General features: G+C 59.1%; 5 protein-coding genes across 5 annotated transcripts; 1 reads left to right on the top strand and 4 right to left on the bottom strand.

Annotated features, from left to right (window-relative positions):
* The first annotated feature begins 705 nt into the window (after nucleotides 1–705).
* On the top strand, nucleotides 706–2,902 carry BJ171DRAFT_492878 (uncharacterized protein). Its single transcript, XM_053109853.1, has 4 exons — nucleotides 706–767; nucleotides 845–963; nucleotides 1,109–1,522; nucleotides 1,769–2,902. The coding sequence occupies exons 1-4, from the start codon at nucleotides 758–760 to the stop codon at nucleotides 2,765–2,767; spliced, it is 1,542 nt and encodes a 513-aa protein (XP_052969576.1). The 5' UTR covers nucleotides 706–757; the 3' UTR covers nucleotides 2,768–2,902.
* Nucleotides 2,903–5,716, bottom strand: BJ171DRAFT_492877 (rho guanine nucleotide exchange factor). Its single transcript, XM_053109852.1, has one exon. It carries the CDS (start codon nucleotides 5,236–5,238, stop codon nucleotides 3,382–3,384), a length of 1,857 nt encoding a protein of 618 aa, XP_052969575.1. The 5' UTR covers nucleotides 5,239–5,716; the 3' UTR covers nucleotides 2,903–3,381.
* An 872-nt stretch (nucleotides 5,717–6,588) lies between these two features.
* On the bottom strand, nucleotides 6,589–12,464 carry BJ171DRAFT_565815 (uncharacterized protein; the record flags this gene model as incomplete). Its single annotated transcript, XM_053113371.1, has 13 exons — nucleotides 12,178–12,464; nucleotides 11,284–11,998; nucleotides 9,646–10,999; nucleotides 9,189–9,503; nucleotides 8,828–9,001; nucleotides 8,557–8,717; nucleotides 8,223–8,433; nucleotides 7,967–8,114; nucleotides 7,670–7,779; nucleotides 7,437–7,535; nucleotides 7,002–7,322; nucleotides 6,759–6,888; nucleotides 6,589–6,725 (listed from the first exon to the last, which is right to left on the bottom strand). The coding sequence occupies exons 1-13, from the start codon at nucleotides 12,212–12,214 to the stop codon at nucleotides 6,589–6,591; spliced, it is 3,912 nt and encodes a 1,303-aa protein (XP_052969574.1). The 5' UTR covers nucleotides 12,215–12,464.
* Nucleotides 12,465–12,482: 18 nt separating this feature from the next.
* On the bottom strand, nucleotides 12,483–16,028 carry BJ171DRAFT_439146 (G subunit of NADH dehydrogenase). Its single transcript, XM_053108018.1, has 5 exons — nucleotides 15,923–16,028; nucleotides 15,425–15,569; nucleotides 13,815–15,168; nucleotides 12,996–13,559; nucleotides 12,483–12,846 (listed from the first exon to the last, which is right to left on the bottom strand). The coding sequence occupies exons 1-5, from the start codon at nucleotides 15,963–15,965 to the stop codon at nucleotides 12,790–12,792; spliced, it is 2,163 nt and encodes a 720-aa protein (XP_052969573.1). The 5' UTR covers nucleotides 15,966–16,028; the 3' UTR covers nucleotides 12,483–12,789.
* A 944-nt stretch (nucleotides 16,029–16,972) lies between these two features.
* Nucleotides 16,973–18,172, bottom strand: BJ171DRAFT_412191 (phosphoadenosine phosphosulfate reductase; the record flags this gene model as incomplete). Its single annotated transcript, XM_053107291.1, has 3 exons — nucleotides 16,973–17,376; nucleotides 17,492–17,641; nucleotides 17,926–18,172. Coding segments are annotated over 3 exons (801 nt in total), but the record flags the coding sequence as incomplete, so codon positions are not given.
* Nucleotides 18,173–19,618: the final 1,446 nt, after the last annotated feature.

Raw genomic sequence — 19,618 nt, 5'->3', positions numbered from 1 at the left:
GAAAAGGGACAGGAGCCGCTGGTGCGATGCATGAAGACCACCATGGCGCTGTCGTCCCTTGTTGCGGTTCGGCTCGGCCCAAGGAGGCATGCTTGAACTCTGCGGGGGCGCAAATTTGCTCGCGTTGGTGACCCTTGTGGGGCAGGTGATCCTCGCCCTGTTGGGTGGCGGCCCTCCTGGTGGCTCGGGGATCCGACGGCGATACACTCTGCTTCCTGCAACTCTGGGGCCAAGTGCTGCTCAGCAAACGGCGGCGGTGTTTGGTCGTTCTGGTCGCTGGGGTGCCTTGCGCGGCCTCGGGATTGCTCGCGGCTCCGTCGAAGCAGCGGACTCCACCAGCGACGACACAGACCATCCAGCAGGACCAACGCTGTCTCCGTCATGCATCCTGCCGAGCACATCGAATCAAGTGCGTCCTGAGCGGGTGCTGCGCTGGAGGTACAATCGTGCGGATCTCCGGAACCACGATCACAACACGGGTGGGACAGACCCACAAATAGCCGAACCGAACCGAGCCGAGCCAAATCACGGGCCGCGTGTCCATGGCGTTCTGCTGTGCGACGCTCGCTGTGCAAACACGCGCACTGGCATGCCCGCTCGTGCGACCCAAGCAGCCGCACTTGGCCAGCCACACGCATGGAACAAGGCCTCCCAGATGTTCTCGACTGCGGCGAGTTCGGTCCGGCTTCGGAGCAGCTTCGCCCCTCGATCTCCCCGTCCTTCTGCGTCTCCTGCTCCTCGACCGAACCTGCTCACCATGTCGCTCGGTACCGCTCGTCGTTCCTGTTTCGGTGCGCCCCTTCGTCGACCCGGCTTTGTTGACTGACTCTGTTTCTCGCCACAGCAACCATCGATGCCCTCGCCGAGCAGCTAGTGCAAATGGGATTTCCCAAAGCCAGGGCCGTGCAGGCCCTCGGCAAGACCAACAACAACATGGATGCGGCCGTGGACCTTCTCCTTTCGGTAACCTTGACTTGGACTCGCCTGCCGGCTTGTCAATGCCAGCGACTGATTCGGTGGCCAAAGCAGCGGCTGGGTCGAACGGGGCTGTTTCCGCAAGCCGTCTTCCTTGTCTCGTCTGATCCGGCTCTGTCTTTTGCTCGTCCAGGACAACGACGATGCTCCTCCGCTCTCGGCGACAACCACACCGGCCCCTGGCCAGTATTCGAATGCCTTCAGCCCTGCACCCGCAGTCCATAATGCCTGGAAATGTCGCAACGGCATCACCGTCCACGACTTTTTCATCTCCTACCGGGTTTCGTCCGAGAGCAACGTCGCCAACAAGCTGGCCTTGAGTCTCCAGTCGAGCCGCTTCGTCAACTGCCTAACGATGTACGCTTCTGGAGCATCGGTCCAACTGCCTCACGCCTATCTCGATGCCAACTGCCTAGCCTATGGGAAAGCGTGGGAAGATGGCTTTTTGAAGGGGCTGGCCAACTCGAGAATCGCCGTTTTGCTCATCAGCAACAAGGCGCTCGAGAGTATCCTGGCCAACTCTGGGGACGACAATCTGCTGCTTGAGGTTTGTGGGCTTCCTTTTTTCTGATTTCGAATCGAGGAACTGCCGCTCATTTTGCCGGACTTTGCCGTCCCAGGAACCCGGAGCTCCGGTGGCGGCAGGCAATGTCCGGCAGCGATTTTTGCCTCGATTTGCAATCCGCCGCAATAGCTGCGGATCAACTCGAGCCATCACAGGCCGTTATGTCGGCCATCATATCGACCGTTACTTATCGTCCCACTTGTCCGATGCCGCGACTTGGTTTTGTAGTGGGAGTTTGCTGTGAACCTGTGGCTCCAGGGCAAGATCGAGATCATCCCGCTCTACGTGGCCGAGAGCGGCGAGGGTTACATCAAGATGTTCACCCACCCCCGCCTCGACCAGTTCCCGGACGAGCTGCACAATCATCCACGCAGTCCCCACACCAAAACCATTCGGCAGGTCATGGAGACTATCTTTTCCATCCAGAGCATCCACCACATCTCAAGCGACATCGACAGCACCCTCGATCAACTTGCCAAGATCTTTACCGATGTCCTTGGTCGCCAAAAACAACTCCAGCAACTCCAGCAACCTCAACAGCCTCAGCAATCCCAGCAACCTCAGCAACCGCTGCAAACCCAGCCCCCCACGCCGCCTCCCACCACCATCGCCAAGTTTGATACTGTGCCAAACGCGATGCCAGCTGCAGCTCCTCGGTGTGTGGTAGCGCCCTTCCAGTTTTTCCCGGGAGAGCCCATGGAGTTCCTGGATGCCACGTATGAGCATCTCACGCCCCTGGGCCGTCGTGTCTTCGACTCCGTCTTCAACGCCTTGGATGCGACGATCTATCCCCAAAACACTGGGTATCTGGAGTCCACCAAGACACTGGCATTTCGAACGATTTTGGCGCGTGGTTATGAATCCATCGCGGAGAAGCTCAAGACAAGCACAGATCCGGATGTCCAGTTCGCATACTTTTCAACCCTCGGTGCTGAGTGCACCCGAATCCCTACCAGCTATCCGTACCACAACCTTGGCTATGCGCTCACGCGAACTGGATTCCACCGATTGCTTGTGGTGACCCTCAACTCGGTCGATAGGAACAACTTCCTCATACAGCTCAGAAACGTACTTAAGCACTTTGATCTTGACATTCCAATCCAGATTTCAATGTTTCCCCCAATTCGATCAATGAAGTTTACGACCATATATATCAGAGCCGTCACTTTGCAGCAGAAAATGATCACCGAGCGCGAGAAGGCCCAGACAGCACCCTGGTCCAAGTAGTCTCGACCGCGTCGGAAGCTCAACGGCCCATGGCGATATGCTACCGCATATAGCTTTTGCGTACGAAGCGCTTGGGGCACCAGGCTGATCCATCAGGAGGAGTTGGGTTGGGACACATTGTATATTGCAAAAATTTGAAATAGTAGCTTGGACAACAACAACAACAAAAGATAAGAGCCAGGGGTGGGAAAGTAAGGCTCGCAGCGTTCACTACGGGATACGGGGAAACAAAAAACAAACAACAGATAGTATGACGGTTGCTGGCCCCGCTTCGAATCGATCGAGCGGACGCAAAAGTCATGGTATCAATGAGGGGGCAGACTCTCGTCGAGGTTCGGGGGTTGACAGTAACAAACCGGAGCTATGCAGAAGGTAGCGCTGCGCGAGACGGACGAGAGGCGGTCGGGTAAGTGTTCGAAAACGGAAGCAGCTGAGTGGAAGCCGAGAAGGCAATCATTAAGGAGAGGGGCAGAAAGATGCGAGAGAAAGCGGTCGCTGAGCGCAGAGCGGTCGCAGGGATTGCATGAGTGAAGGGTCTATCGTAGAGGAAGCGGAAAATAGAACACTGGTCCAGTCTGGAGCGCCAGCCGGGACCATCCAAGAGAGCGATCGGGCTAGCGAGGATTGGTTGACATGATGCGGAGCAGCTTGATGAGATCGACCTGCCACTCCTCCAGTTCCTCCTTGGATCCCGACAGATACGCTGCTTTGGCTGCCAGCGCGATTTTGAGTCGTATATCTGGAGCAACAGATACGTCCTCCGGAATCGGCTCCAGAGCTCGAAAGTGCCCGGATAGCCGTCGGTCTTTGGGCTTTGGATGCTGGCGGGGTAGGCCGGAATCGGGCGTGCTCGGCCGGGGAACTTCGATGGACAGCATTTCGGTGCAGCTGACGATCGAGACCGAGCAGTTGCCGTTGTCAAAGGGACGATACTGAGAAGTCAACTTGGTCGTCCACACAACCTTGAGTCGGCCTTTGGACTGCGAGTTGTGGCAGCAGACCAGAGTGCCATCGGTAAAGAGCATCACTCGCACCCGAGTGCCGATGATCTTGATCTTTTCTACGACGCCAGAAGAAACGCTTGTGGATGACATGGACAGCTCCGTGTTGTACTTTGGACGAGATTTGAAGCGCACAATGCGGTCGAGCCACAGAGTGCCTTCCTTGAGAATAACAAAGCTCTCTCGCGGTCTGCTTGCATGGCTGCTCGCAGAAATGTCGGCGGCTTTCAGATCAGGGACGCTGGTCTTGTTCTTGAGCTCCTTGATGAGGCTACGCTCGTCCTGCTTCTTGGGAAGCGAGAGCGACGTGCACACCTGCTGGGCTTTCAGGACCGACTCGCTGGAGCGCTTGATTTCGTTGAGCGCCTGGACCAGCCCCCGAATACGTGCATAGCCTCGAACCAGACCCAGCCCGCCCTTCTGCTGCAGGAGGATCTTGGAATCGGTGCTGCGGACGAGTCGCTCGAGGAACATGTTGTATCGGGTCAAGCGCTGCAGCGGCAGCAGCAGATAGGCGCCCAGGTTGATTTGCGAGTGCGAGGAATGGGCAGCTGCCTTGCGCATGATTCGCCGCATCAAGCGACGGTGGGTCCAGACCTTGGGATTCTTGAACCAGAGCTTCAGCGGCTCGGACGACGGCGGTGCGGCACAGCGCTTGACGTTGTGCAGGATGCGGTCGAGCGACGACAGATAGGGCTCATACACCACCAAGGAGAGCGACATATCGAAAAAGGCCCGACCGATATTGTCCTCCAGATCGATGTTGGCTGCGGGTGGGAGTAGCTCAGACCCAGGAGCGGCCTCGGCTGCTGCAGGGTCGGCAGAGGGGCTGCTTGATGGGGCGCATGCTCGCTGCAGAGCCGGCAGGATCTTGTCTCGGTGCAACTCGTAGATGACTTCGATGTTTGCAAAGAACGACGAGAAGACATCGGCGTCGACGGCAGGGTCTCCCTTGAATGGATGCACGTACAGCTGGATGAGGCTGTTGAGCTCGCTGACGTAGGTCTCCTCGGTCGCCAGGAGCTCGTCGACGAGCTGCTGCGACACTGCCGACGAAGGCCTGTCCGTTATCGTCTCGCGCTCGTAGATGAATGCCTTTGGGAACTGGCTGATTTCGGACAGCACTTTCTGGACCTCTATCGACTCGAGATAGTCCAGGTGGGACTCGAGCGAGACAAAGTCTCGATGCGGGGTCGCCGAGCAGAGGGTCTCATACTCGGAGAGCGAAGAATTGGATCGTGGGCCAACGGATATGGCGACTTGTGTATGCAACTCGTCCTGACGGGACTGGAGGCTTGCCGAGCGAAACGACAGCGACGACGGCGCCTTGCGAAGCTGCTTGTCCATCATGCTGCTCCATATGCGCTCGTCCTGGGTCTCCTCGACCAAGCTGAAGGCGGCCAGCGAGCTGACCGAGCTCTCGATGAGGGTCGAAAGGGGCAGTGAGTCAATCTCGACAGAGTCCATCATGGCTGAGAGCGGGGCAACGACAGAGACGGGGCTGGGAACACGGGGCAACAAGTGAACGAGAGAGAGGGACGTGAGTAGACGGCCTGGAAGCAGGGTGCTTTGGCTTGCGGATGTCGGGAAGGCAAGCCGAGCAGGGTGTATCGAAGCGGGAGGCCGCCGGGCCGTTGGTGGCGACCAGGTTGAGCGGCGTGTTTGTCAAAAGCAGATACTGTGACGAAAGGCACAGCAAAAAAAGGCGAGACCCACGGGGTGGACAGGCGAAAAGATGGCGGTTTGGGATCGCCGTGCGGATGTGGAGTGGGCCGGGGGTGAACAGACTCGGGGAAGAGCAATCCTCGAGGCCGAGAGGCGGTTCGGGGAGGGGAGCAGTGCGATGCGATGCTGAGATTGGCGCTGGCCCCCAGGTTCAGCGGGCTGGACGAGATGAGATGAGATGGGGTGGAATAGACCGATGGAGCGAGGCGGTGGGGCGGTGATGGGATGGGTGTGGAATGGATGGACCAGAGCGGGTCAATGGCGGGCAATGGCCAAAAGGCGGGCGCGGGATGAGCGGATGGGGCACCGGCCGATGGAGTCTCGGCATATGGAGTCTCGGCATATGGTGTCTCGGCTGATGGTGTCTCGGCTGATGTTGTCTCGGCACCGCATAGACCGGTGCCCAGCAGCAACCGCAAGACCAGCAATGGCACCCGGCGATCAATGCCATAATGGCCGGCGCACTCTATGGACTGTTGATCGGCCGCCTGGCTGAATGGCATTGATCGGCACGCACTGTTGTTATGGACTCTGTTGAGCGGTCGCGATTCTGCTCTTTGCTTGTGAATTGATTCCGGGAATGTGCTCTTGCCCTGGTGTGCAGTGACCGCATATGCAGCAACTCGCTGGTCCTCGTCGTGTCTGCTTGCTCCATGCATCTCACTGTTCACACTGGACGGACATGCATCAACAGCGACAGCGGCGCATCGGACTCGGGTCGTCAACAGGGGACTGCAGCACGGTCTTCCGGGTCCACCTTGATGTCCAACCTCCATCGGTGGTTCGGACTGGGCACGCCCTCCAGACCGCACACAGACAAGACCCGAGCCAATCGCAGCGGCTTCGGAACTGCTGTCCGACCTCTGACGAATATGAATGCAGCCAAGTTGATCAAATCGCTTGTATTTTCAAAGAGATTCGACTCAACGGGGGGGGGACGTGCTTGGCTATTTCTCTCTTCTGAGGGCTGCGGTCCCGTTGTCAGTGGGGGCAACATGCACAATTAGAACATGAGCGGCTCGGGGGTGGTTCCACTTGCGCTGAGCAGACGACAGCACAGATGTGCATCCAAGAGCAAACGTACCCGAAGAAAGCTCATGGAAGGTCTCGATGGCATCGCAAGCCTCGTTGAACACTCGCACCGTCGGTGCATCTGCGCCCATCGCCAGGGCAGTTCGGAGCCTTGTAATGCCTGGTCCAGAGCAGCACAGAAGCCGTGAGGATCCGCCCTTCTGCTAGTTGGTGTTCGAGTGGCCCGCACTCACCTGTTTTGGCTTCGTTGTAGAAGATGTAGACCTCGTTCATCTTGGAGAACACCAGCTCGCCCGAGGCGACTTCGAACAGGTCGCGGAAGTGATTGACCATGCGTGCTGCATGCTCCGAGACCTCAGCGTTCTATCGAACGAGTCCATCAATCGGTCAGCACAGGACCCGGATCCCAAGGCGCAATTGCTGTCACGGAGCATCGAGCCAGTCGACCAGAAGAGCATCGCTCACAAAGGGCGTACCATGGCTGTCCGTAGAGTTGATTCAAAGAACTGATCAATGACCCGCAGACATTCCTGGCTGCTGCCGTCTTCCAGAGGAACCTTGAGGCGGTCGTGGACCTGTTTGTAGAATCGCCGCTTGTCTTCGAGCTCAATCGTGCCTGCAGCCCAGGCCTGGATCATCACCAAGGTCTCAGAGAGCTTATGCAATCTGCTTCTATGAGCCGAGTACTCGGTTCCGTCGTCAGCAGCATCGGGTGCGCGGGGTCGGCCTTGTTGGGGGTAGAGTAAACCGAGTCGCTTCTCGGGAGACCATACGATCGAGTCGATCTCTCGAACAAACTGGATATCGCGGCACAGATTGCAGCATACTGAGTGGCTTTGCTTGAATGGCAAATCAATCAAGTCTCCCGACATGATGTTGCTCCCGTGCGGGCAATGCAGTCAGTGGCCCACCTGCTGCATTTGGGGCAGTAACCGGATGGTCGCTTCGATCTTGTCGATGCCGGGCATGAGCTCGTCAGCGTCGCTCACTTCGAGCTTCACACAGATTTGCTAGTAGCGCGATGAGGGCGAGTCGATGCCATCCCAGGGAGGCCGCAAGAATGGTTCAGTAAGCAAGGATTAAACTGAACGGGGGCCGAGAGGCGCATAGGACTGAGTTCTGACTATCAAGGGACAGGATCTACCTTGAGGAGCTCTCGGCACTCCTGGAGAGTCATTGAGTCGATCTTGAAGAGCTTGAGTCTGTATGACTGCTTATCCTTCATGATGAGCTCGCGAGTCATCTTTCGGAGATCTGTGCAAGTCGGGTGGGATCGTAAATGCGATGGCAAGAGCATTGTTGGCATTTGCATCCAGAGGCTCCGATTGGGGCCCTTGGTATGATTACTTGTGTACAAGCCAAGCAGCGAGAGCAAAGAGACCCAAGTTGCCAGGTCCCATCGGGGTTATACGGCGCCAGAGTACCAAATCAAGTACAATACCTGCACCGCTGGACTTGCCCTGGCTGGACACGGCCTGGCGCTGCCAACTCGGCATCTTGCTTTCGAGTTGCTTGAGCTTGAGCAACTCCAGCTCTTCCTGCGACTGGTTGTATGCCAGGGTCATGGTCGCCAGTTGAGTTTGGAGACTCTGCAGACAAATGGATGGACATGCTGAGTTGGTTTCGGGTTTGCTTCGAGGCCGATTGGATGCAACACTGTCCGTCTGGTTTTACTGCCAGATACGCTCGATACCCACATCGACTTGGGCAGCCAAGAGATCGTGGGCAGACTTGCTTGTCTGCCCGCGCAGCTGGGACTGTTTATGTCGCTTGTGTTGTCCAAGTTCGTCCTCCAGATCGACCAGCTTGGACACCTTGGAGGGCCCTGGCTTTGACTTTGAAGCGATTGGCACTCTGTCCTCCGAGTCATCCGATTCTTCGGGAGACAGATGGCTTGGTCGCTTATATCTAGTGTCGGGGGAGGGGAGAAGGAGCGGCAGCAGATAGGCTTAGTACCTCAGCTCCACTGGGCCGACTGAACGTGTAGCAGCATAAATGATATACACCATCAAAGGGGATGGGGCAACTCACTTGAGGCGATCGATTTCCTTCGACAGATCAGCAACCTTACGCTCGTACACATCGATGACCTCCAGTGTCACTCGGTCGAGACCGCTGTGATGCGGACTGCGGGTAAACTGCTTGACAATGGTCTGGAACGTCTGCTCGTTACGCCGTTGCGTTCGCTCAGTCTGTTGGATGTTGATACAGAGACGAGTTGTGGGCGAGAGGGCAGGATAGACGCAGTTAGGAAGCAGCACAACACGGGACGCAGACCAATGACCGCCGCGCAGACCCTCACCTTTTCCACAAACTCGTGCAGATTGAGACGAGCCTGGTCCAGCTCTCGCTCTCGGCTTTCAAGTTCCGCTTCAAGCTTGGCATTGGCGGCCCGGAGTTTGCTGTTTTGTCGCCTGAGCTCGTCCGGCTCCGCTTCCAGTAGGCTCGCGCGAGTGTTGCTCTTTTCGAGCGAGACCTGCAAGGCGAGCATCGGAAGCAGCGACGACAATGTCAGACCACACAGTCTTCCTCACAACCGGCTTGCTTCAATTGCGCATCCCTGATGTGCTGGCGCGGTGCTGCCGAACTGGGATCTGCATCTCCCACGCCACAATCAAGCAGCATCGGCGAGCAGCTAGCTCACAGCAGAGCGGCCGACTCACCCGCAGCGTTTCGATCAGATCCAAATCCTTCTCGCCCAGGGACTTGGATTTCTTGTCTTGCTGTTGAAGTTGGACCTGGAGTTGATCATTCTGGTCCTGGAGCTGCGCGAGTTGGTCGTAGAGACGTTGCAGCTTGCCGCCCCGGTGCTCGTAGCCCTCGATCAGAGGGATGAAGGCGTTTTGCAGAGCAATAGCCTGGCGCTCTGTCAGCGAGCCAGAGGAGTAGTCGCTGATGGGTGCGAGAAGTAGCGAGTGATGGAGGGGCGAAAACCCGGCTTGAGTGAGCCGCTTGGAGATGAAGGTGAGTAGATTTGCCTAGAGACGCGAAGAGCATGTGGGCAAGTCAATCTTAACGGATCTGCACCAGAGCAGAGTTTCTCAGACGACGGACGTACATTCCACGACACCGGCACCACTGCTGTCGCCACCACTCCTTCGATAATACCAAAGAACTTACATCAATATCGGTCTTTGCTTTCTCCGACATGATGGGCGAAACGTTGATCTCGTGTTGCCAGCCCGGTACAAACTTGGTCTGTGGTGTATCCACAGGCATGCGATCCGTATCGGACGCAGTCGTAGCGCTATGGCTCGCTTGTCGCAGCGGATCTGGTCCAGCCGAGTAGCGGAACAAGGTATCCTTGGGCGCTGGTTGGAGCCGCGAGTTGGAGAGCGGAGCAGCAAATCGCTCAGTATCCGATGGAATCTGCAGCCGAGGCGATTCTTCAGACGCCTGTGACATTCGTGGCTGCTCTGCCAGCCTCGATGGGGCGACAAAGCTTCCAGGCTTCGACAGCTTCTTCTCCAAAAAGCCGCGAGCAGGCTGATCCAAAGGTGGCTCCGTCGCAGCATCTCCGTCCGGTCCAGCCCTTCCGTACCGCTGGACCGAAGAGCCGCCACTGGATCGACCGAGATCGTCGCGACTCCGGACCAGGCTTTCGTCAGCCATGTAGTACTTGTCTTGGCTTGTAGGGCGCTGCGGTGAAGCATCCGGGCCAGTCGGTCTGCGGTCGGCTCCCTGGTTACTCTGGAGCGAGCGTCTGAACTGCAATCCAGCGGCAGAATCGGTTCTGGAGCGTCTCAGCTGTGATCCGGTGCCGACATCAGGTCTGCGATAAGCCAGCTCACCGGGCTCGTTCGATGAGACAGCAAACTGACTTCCTGGCAACTTCAGCTCTGATGCTACAGTCTTGGTGGATGAATCAAAGACGCTCTCGCTTTTGCCTCTGAGTTGCGGCTGTTGTGGTTGCACTTGCTGTGGCAGCTGCTGTGGAGACATTGGCACCCCAAGGGTTGCAGAGCTTGATCCCCTCTCGCCGAAGGACTGCGGCGCCCGTTGGCCAGGCTCACTTTCCCGCGCAGGTCGCTGGGAAGGAGCTCGCGCCGACGAATAGAGCTGCGACCCGGCCCAGGAGGGATTCAGGCTGCCGGGCGACGATGCTCGAGAAATGAGTCGGGGCTGCGGATTGGGTCCTGGATCGGTGCCGATGGTGCGCAATGCACCGCTAGTGGCGAGTGGGTTTTGGTGATCTCGGAGTGGAAAGCCGCCTGCGAATGCCGGCGGCAGCGAACCTGTTTCTTGTGTTCGCGGGCTTGGGAAGGACTCGAAGAATGTCGACCGGACAGACGGCGGAAGTGCGTCGTGCTGCAGTGGTTGGTGGAGTTGAGAATCGGATCTGTACTGTGCTCTGGGACGCTCGTGGCCGGGATCGATCTGCAGGGCGGCAGAATAATTCGAGCCGGCGGGAACGGCCGACGTCGGCATGAGGTCATTGTTCACGGAGATGCGGGGGATTTCGCTGGCTTCGAGTCTGAGGACGCGATGCATGGGGGTTACAGACAAAGAAATGCAAGAGCCCGGACAATAGAACAGATACGGCGGTTGTGATGGTTGTGGTGGTTGTGGTGGTTGGAGCCAGGGCAACGATAGTAGTGAAAATCGTCAGCACTATGACATCTCTGCCAGGGTCGAAGGGCGGCACTCCGAATGCTGCCGCAACAGCTCTTGCGGAGGACTTGCATCGAGTCCGATTTTCTGATTTCACAATGCCGACCGAGCAGCTCCAGGGCTCAAACATGATACTCGCGAGCCTACCTCGATCCAGCACGACTGATTGCGGGGTGTCCGAGGCCAAGATGGCCCTGATCCTGCTCGTGCTCTCGGGCCTGATCTTGGCCAAGCTGAGACGGCGACGGCGACGGCGACTGATACCGCAGCGATTCTTGCGCCCGACGCTGATATCGATCTCGCTCTTGATCCTGCTTGTGCTCGTGCTCATCCTCTGGATCTGGCTCGGAATGTGGATGGCGACCTTGGTCCGCGCTCGGCTCTTGCTCTGGACTCTGCTCCCGGCCTTGCTCGGGGTTGAGCGCCTGGGCTTGTCGCTGCATCTGGATCAGATCTCGGTCTCGATCTCGAACCTGGTCCTGGTCTTGTTCCCGGTCTCGACTCCGGTCTCGACTCCGGTCGCGATCCAAGTCCAGGTCGAACAGGCGATACGGCTCTTGGCCAGGCCGGTCTCGGGTAAGCGGCTCGCGACGGTAATAGTCAAAGGGGCTCTGGTCCAGCAGCGTCGGGTCCAGCAGCACCTTCTCGACGGTAGAGCTGCGGGTGCGGTCGTATTGGCTCGAGAGGATGCGCGAGTGCGTGGTGTTGACGCTCGGCGAGTCCAGGATGTTGGAGAGGGACGGATTGACTTGATAGAGGTGGCTCCGGAGGGCGGCGTAGTTGACGTCAGACTCGGCGCCAGATCCGTCGAGGAGGAAGCGGACATAATCCGACACGTCCTGGGTGAGGTTGGAAGATCGACCTGGGGCAAGGGCGATCGGTGAGTGGCGTGTTGATACGGATGCTGGAGCCGGAATGCAGAGCTATAAAACGGAAGCGAATATGGAGATGACCAGCTGGATGACCAGCCGGATGAACGGCTGGATGAACGGCTGGATGAACGGCCGGATGAACGGCCGGATGGATGTGCAGACGGCGCACCTGTCGAGGGTGTAGATGTTTTGGTCGACGACGTCATGGGGAAGCGATGTGCTGGCAAGTGATTCGGCGAGACTGGGCAGGGGGCGGATCGGCACCGGGCGATCAGCAGATATATCCAGATCGATCGATTCTGCGATGGAGGGTGCGGCGAATGTGATGGATGCAGAACGAAACCAGGGCGCTGATCCCTGGGACATTCGGTGGGTCGGTTTCTGTGGCGCCAACGGCAATCGTGCGAGATCCGCCGAGATGCATACAACTCCAGCCCCGGTGCCCTGGCCGCGAATACATGCAGTATGAGATTACGCAAAATATATTCTCGCCGTTCGAGCCCAGGGGGGGGGGCGATGAACACATGTCCATGCTCGCAGGATGAGTGCAGATGGAAGCGGGGACAAGGAGGAACCCCTCTGCCACCCAAGCCAAGCTGCCGAGATGAAGAGATGAACCGAATTGAAATAGGATGGACCGCAGCGGCTGGAGAAGGAGCGGAGGGGAGGGAGGGAGGGAGGGAGAGAGAGGGGGATAAGCGGGCGGGAGAAGTGAAGACGACGCCATAGGCGATCGAGTCTGAGTGTTTGGCCCGGTTGTTCTATTGGACGCTCCTCCCATTTACACGGCGACGTAGCCTCCAGCTTCAGAGTTGTCATTCTGGTCATGGGTGAAAGCCTGTGACGAACAGAGGGCAGAAACGCAGTCAGCACCGCAGATTCGACAGTCGCAGATCGCACATCTTCCTCGATCACTGCGGCACAGGCCAATGAAACGGCGGTCGCGGTCGCTTGGGAGCGGCAATTCGCCACACTCGAAGTCGTTACCTGGGAGCACTTGGCCATGGTTGTTGAGGCCCTGGAGATGGCGTCGGTCATGTAAAAGTCGGTGATGGGGACCTGGAGCGGCTCTGAGGGAACGGCAGCGGTCGACTGCTGGCTCAGCTGGCCGAGACCCAGCTTGCCAAAGCTGCTATGCTCGATCTCGTCGTAGCGGACGAGGTTGGGCGAGACCTCGCTCATGCGGTATCGGAGCTCCGAGATGTCGTCGTAGGGCAGGGTTGATCCAGAGACCTCGGAGAGCGCGCGGATGATCTTCCAGTCCTCGCGGGCAGCAAGGGGAGGCGGGACAGCAGCGCGGGTGACTTGGGTGCGTCCCTCGGTGTTGATGTAGGTGGCGGCCTTCTCGGTATAGGCAGCGCCGGGGAGAACAACATCGGCAATGTGCGCGCCGACATCACCATGGTGTCCCTGGTAGACGACAAAGGCGTCCTTGGGGATGGTGGCGGGGTTGACTTCGTCGGCGTTGAGGAGGTAGACAAACTTTGCGTCCTTGGAGGCATCGCGGGAGCTGGCGAAGCCGACTTCCAGGGCGGCAGCCGAGCTGGCAGACTGGCGCAAGAAGCATGTGCGTGTGTGAGTGCATGTGCAAGCGGATATGCAAGTGAGCATCGGGTCTCCCAAAACGCTGCGATGGCTCGGATAAGCGTCCCATGCAAATTATCTGCAAGCAGCAGCGCCGTCTCAAGTGCATCGCTGATCCCCGGTGAGCATTGTGCTATTAGAATGCGACGACGGGCTCGTTCGACTCCAACAGTGGCTCCGCAGCGAGCGTCGCTGACACGAAGAATAGAAAAGGCCACTCACACGCTGCAGGACGTTGAAGCCGTTCCATTCGGCCGTGATCAGGTTGGGAACCTTCTCGGCGAGCTTGGCAATGGCAGCCAGGACGGCGGCCGAGTCCTTGCCATTCAACAGCGAGCTACCAACGACAATCATGGGACGCTTGGAGGCCTGCAGCGTCTGGAGGTAGGGGTGGCCGTTGGCAACATCCTCGATGGTCTTGGCCGTGGCTCCAAGGTGCTCGACCTCGTAGTTGAGCTTGGGGCGCTCGCCAATGAGAGCAACGTTGAGGCCCTTGTGCAGGTAGGCCTTTCGGATGCGGCTGTTGATGATGGCGGCCTCATGGCGCGGGTTGGTACCGATCAGGAGCAGGTTGTCGGCCGACTCGATGCCGTTGATGGTGCTATTAAATAAATAGTTGGATCGGATGTCGTTGGAAGCGCCGCTGATGGTATCGAGCTGCAGCTGCTCCGAGCCCCATCGGTTGAAGAGGTCCTTGAGGGCGACCAGACTCTCGGCATCGGCCAGCTGGCCGGCGATGGCGACCTTTTGGCTGGCAGGTACCTTGGCGGCAGCGTTGGCGATGCGGGTGAGGGCCTCGGGCCAGGTGGCTGGAACGAGCTGGTCACCCTTCTTGACCAGAGGCGTGGTCAGGCGCTGTCGCTTGAGGCCATCGTAGGCAAAGCGAGTCTTGTCCGAGATCCACTCCTCGTTGACGTCGTCGTTCATGCGGGGCAGAATACGGAGCACCTCGACGCCGCGCGAGTCGATGCGGATGCTGCTGCCGACGGCGTCCAGGACATCGACAGACTCGGTCTTCTTCAACTCCCAGGGGCGCGAGGTGAAAGCGTAGGGCCGGCTGGTGAGAGCACCGACGGGGCAGAGGTCGATGATGTTGCCGGACATTTCCGAGTTGAGGGTTTTCTCGACATAGGTACCAATCTGCATGTCGTTTCCACGTCCGGAGGTGCCAAGCTCCTCGGCACCAGCAACCTCGTTGGCAAAGCGGACACAGCGAGTGCACTGGATGCAGCGGGTCATGACGGTCTTGATCAGGGGGCCGAGGGGCTTGTCCTCGACGGCGCGCTTTCCGGCAGCCTCGCTGAAGCGGCTGCGGTCGTTGCCGTAGCGGACAGACTGGTCCTGCAGATCACACTCACCACCCTGATCACAGATAGGGCAGTCCAGGGGGTGGTTGGCAAGGAGGAATTCCATCACGCCCTCGCGAGCCTTCTTGACCAGAGGGGTGTCGGTCTTGATCTTCATGCCCTGGCCGACGGGCATGGCGCACGAAGCAATGGGCTTGGGCGACTTTTCCATCTCAACGAGACACATGCGGCAGTTACCAGCGACGGAGAGGCGCTCGTGGTAGCAGAATCTAGGTAGAAGGGAGGAGGGCGCCACAGTGGAGAGATGGACAGTGTTACTTTCGCGTTGGGGAATAGGGTCTGTTGCGTCATGTCATGGGGCTTGCTGGGCTTCAATGCTGCCTCGCCGGTGGTTGGATCTCGATCGAAGCATCCCATCGCCAGATAGAGCCAGGAAGCCGCGCTGTGGCCACAGTGGTCGATAGCGGCGTGGCATGAAGAACCCACACCCGAGGCGCCTCCCAATGCGCAGATGCCTTGCAGTACCTCGGGATATCGACACCGGCAGCCTCGCAGGCCTGGATGACAGCCACGCCCGCGGGGACGGTCACCGACTTTCCGTTGATAAACAGGGTGACATTCGGGACGGACGCAGCCTGGCGGACTCGTAGAGAAGTCGAGAACGATCGACCTGGATTGCAGCGCCACGACGGTCGACAGAATGGCGGAGTGAGGAGGGGGCAGTAGATGCAGAATCCACAGGAGATGCGTCAGTGATGATGAATCGGCAGCTCCATCGACGGATATTCGTGTGGCGGCTCCTGGGTGGAGATACGCAGCGATACAGGACGCGAGTTGGGGAATGCTGCATGTGGGCAGCGAGCGGACCCATGGCGGTCCAGAGTGCATTGACGATCAGTGGATCGGGAAATCGACATGGGAGCGAGGGGGCCGTCGATCTGGTCGCGAACCCAGGCAAGATAGCCAACACCCCAGCACCCGAGTGACACACGGAGCAGCAGCGGAAGTGAGCGATGGCAGTACCCTTCCCGGCCAAGGATTGAGCAGCAGCAGCCCAGCGAAACATGCCGATAGAGGAGGCGGGAGAAAAGCGAAGAGTGCAGGCAAAGGCGATGCGGGCTCCACAGCGCCGAAAAAAAGCACGGGCCGAGGCTGCTTTTGGCGGACGAGGCGACGAGGGCGACAGGCAGGCGGCGAGCTGGGGTGCGGGAATGAATTAATTCATAGACGCATATTGGCGGCGCTAATGAACGCGCTGTTGGCGAGACGGGGCGAGACGGGGCGAGACGGGGCGAGACGGGGCGAGAGAGAGAACCCTTCACAATCAACGAGCGCCGGTTGATCCAGGACGAGAACCATCCGATACGAGCTGGGTTGGTGGGTCAAGCACGGCCAGGCCATGCGAATTGGACACCCGACAGCACACATTCGTGGTTGGCCGTCGTCGATTTGCAATCGAGGAGATTCCAGACAAAAGACGTAGGTGCGATGGGATTATTGAGATTTACAGTCAGCCCAATAAAAAACGGGACACCCGTGATTTTGACGATTGATCAAATATTCTGTTACCCAATACAATCGCGCGCTGGCCACTCGATTGCCAACGAAGACAGGAGTGCAATGCCATGGCCTGCCCGCTGGGCCTACAGTCAGTCATCGGGTTTCAAACATCTGATGCCAGGAAGGAACTGTCCCGTTTCTTTCTGGATAGACTGTATTGTGCGGGTGAAGAACACCCCGGCCTGAAAGATTGGGGGAGGGGGGTCAGGAGCAGCGTCGATGGCTGCGTCCCAAGGCGACGAGCGTCGCAGGGATGAGCGAGGACAAAGTGTGTACCAAAAACAGCAGGGCAAGGGCAAGCCCAGGGAATGTGCGCAGTGGGGGGGGGAAGGATAGGAGTGTCATCTATGACAAAGCGATATACAGATAAAATAACAGAAAACGTGGAGGAAGAGGGATGGGCCTCCAGAGGGGAGCGTATAGAAAAGCAGGGGCGAAGGGATCAAGGGTGATGTGCATCGGACCGTCTCGCGGCTGGGCGAATTAGGCCTGGGCAGTCTGGCCCGACTCGTCCTCCAGCTTTCTCTTCTTGGCCGCGAGGTAGGCCGCTCGCATCTGGAAGTAGTTCTTGTGAAGTCCGCACTCGGTCTTGTTCTGGTTGCGCCACCGGCCCTCGCGCTCGCTCTCGCCCTCCTTGGGGATCTGGGTCGAGTGCCAGTCGCCGATGGACTTGTAGCCCTGGTCGACGAGAGGGTTGTAGGGGACCTTGTTCTCGGTGATGTAGTCCCAGACGGCCTTGAAGTCCCAGCTGGCGAGGGGGTTGAGCTTGAGGAGCGGAGGCGATGCTGTGTCGTCAATCTCAAGGATGGGGATCTGGGCACGGTCGCCGCCCTGGCTCCTGCGGCGGCCGGTGATGACGGCCTGGACATTCAGCTCGGCATAGGCGCGTCGGGCAGGCTCGACCTTGACGAGATAGTCTATCGGAGGCGGGAGGGCCGTTAGCGCATGCATGGGGGGGGGGCATATCACAATGCCACAAAGACCGGCCCATGCCCCAAAGCGAGCAGAGCAGCAAAACACAACAATGCCTACCATAAGCAGACGCCTGGGTCTCCCACAGCTTCTCGCCGTGGACCTTCTCGAACTCCTCGACGGTGTCGGTGCCCTCGGGCCGGTAGACGTGGATGTCGGCGCCGTAGTGCTCAGCAACGCGGTTGGCGAGGTCGACAGTCTCCTTGAAGTCTGTTGTGTGAATCAAGGGCACGTCAGCGGCTGTATCTGGGCAGCGGAGGGCAAGGCACGAGAGCGAGAGCCAGCCAGCGGGGACGACACAGCCTTACACACGGTGCTCGCCCACAAGCCCGCAGACAAGACAGCGGTGGCTGGTCTCGTGGCCGACGAGGCAGTCTCGTGCTGCGCCAAAAAAAAACCACCGATATTCGGTTCCCACACATGCGGCGCCGGTACATACACGGCAGTGCCATCGCCGATCTGGCAGCGCACGCTGTAGCGAAACAGATACTCACGGTAGAGGGTGTCGATGAAGACAAGCGGCACAAGGTGGTTGGGCTTCTGGGCGTCCTGCAGCGGGACGGCCGAGGAGTGCGCCGAGCTGATTTTGGAGATCATGTCGACAACAACCGAGCCGGTGAGGCCAAAGGCGGTGGTTTGGTACAGGTTGGGGATGCTGACGATGGCCCACTCGAGGACCTGCTGCGGGGTCAGGGTGGCGAGCTTCTTGTTGAGGAACTCGACATAGCTCGGGCTGAAGGGCGTCTCGACGAACTCGGAGCGGGAACGCTTCTTCGACGACGACGATGCCGAGGTGGCGACGGCCGACGAAGCAATATCAGACTCGCGGGTGGGGCTCATGATGGCTGTGGGTGCGGAGAAGAGACGGGTGTGGCGGGAGAGCGATGGCAGAGACGGATGCTGGAGCGCTGGGCGGATCGCGGCGGGAGGCAGACTCGTACGCAGAGCGGGTATGCTGGTCGGGACTGGTGTGGGAAGAAGCCGCCGCAAGGCAGAGCGGCCGGGCATTGGGTTTTATGCGGTCCCGGGGAGCCGCCGGCGCTTTGAAATGAAGAAGCCTGGGGTCAACGCTGACCAATGGCGGGGCGTGGACGGGGGGGTTTTTTCTTCGCTGGCAAGATATGCTTGCGATAAAGGCGGCTGCGTGAAGGCCGAGAGCACAAGCGCGGCGGCGAATCAGGGGCGGCCGCACACGTGTCGCCACAGCGACAGTGGCTGCTGGCTTGCTGTGCAGCCGCGTCGAGCCAGCCAGCCGCCGCCAATCAGCGCGCGGGGCAATTGCACCATCGCCAGATCGCCACCGATGGCGCAATTCCTGCCGCGCGTTACGACTCCAGCGAGAGCCGGCGAGAGCAGGGCGAGATGGCCGGGGGCGGCTTCGACGGGCGATGCAGCGCTCCCACGGGTTTGAAATCTGCATGGGACAACTTGACTAATCGCCAGGTTGGTCAGATGTGCAGCGGGTATGTCCGTCGAGGCGAAGCTCAACGAAGCGGGCCGATCGATGCCGCTGCGTCCGTCCTGCTGCTGACTCCAGAGCGGCATCGCTGCGACAGCAGAAGGTGCGAGAGCATCCGCGATGGCTTGGCGGCGAGTGGTTTCCGGCCGACCCACGCACCGAGCTGGCAAGGGCTGGGAATGGCAGGTCGGGCGGGGCGAATGTCAGCGACGACCTGGATTTATCAGACGAGGGCGAGCGAGCCATCGGTGTCTGCGCCGGCGCGGAATGCGAGTAACTCGATCCAATGCGTTGGCGGGATGGGTGGACATCGCATCGGGCGATCAAAACCTTGGATTGCCCCTGCACCCCCCATGCACAGCTCACATGCCCCGTGCAGCGAATCCCACGCAGCCAGCCAAGGCTGTGTTCTGTTGGCTGGCGCATCTCCGCAGCCGGTGCTGACAACGCGCAGACGGCGATGATGCCATCCGTGGCTGGTGCAGAAAAAAAAAATTGCTGCCCCAAACCCGACGCAGCCAAAGCGCAGACTCTGCTGGTCTGGTATTTATAGATTTTCCACACGACACTGGTGCCCATCGCAGTGCATCGGCCCGTCTGTCTCCTGCCCTCCTGTCTCTGCTGGGCCAAGTCGCTCTTGTCGCCCCCCCCCGCCAATTGCCGCCCGTTGTTGCTGCTTTCCCACACACACGCCTCCAGTCGATCCCCCAGATCCGTCGCAACAGGTA

Source organism: Polychytrium aggregatum (genome assembly GCF_025602895.1).
Source record: "Polychytrium aggregatum strain JEL109 chromosome Unknown BJ171scaffold_7, whole genome shotgun sequence".
Classification (NCBI taxonomy): domain Eukaryota; kingdom Fungi; phylum Chytridiomycota; class Chytridiomycetes; order Polychytriales; genus Polychytrium; species Polychytrium aggregatum.
This window is presented reverse-complemented; position numbering and strand designations above follow the sequence as displayed.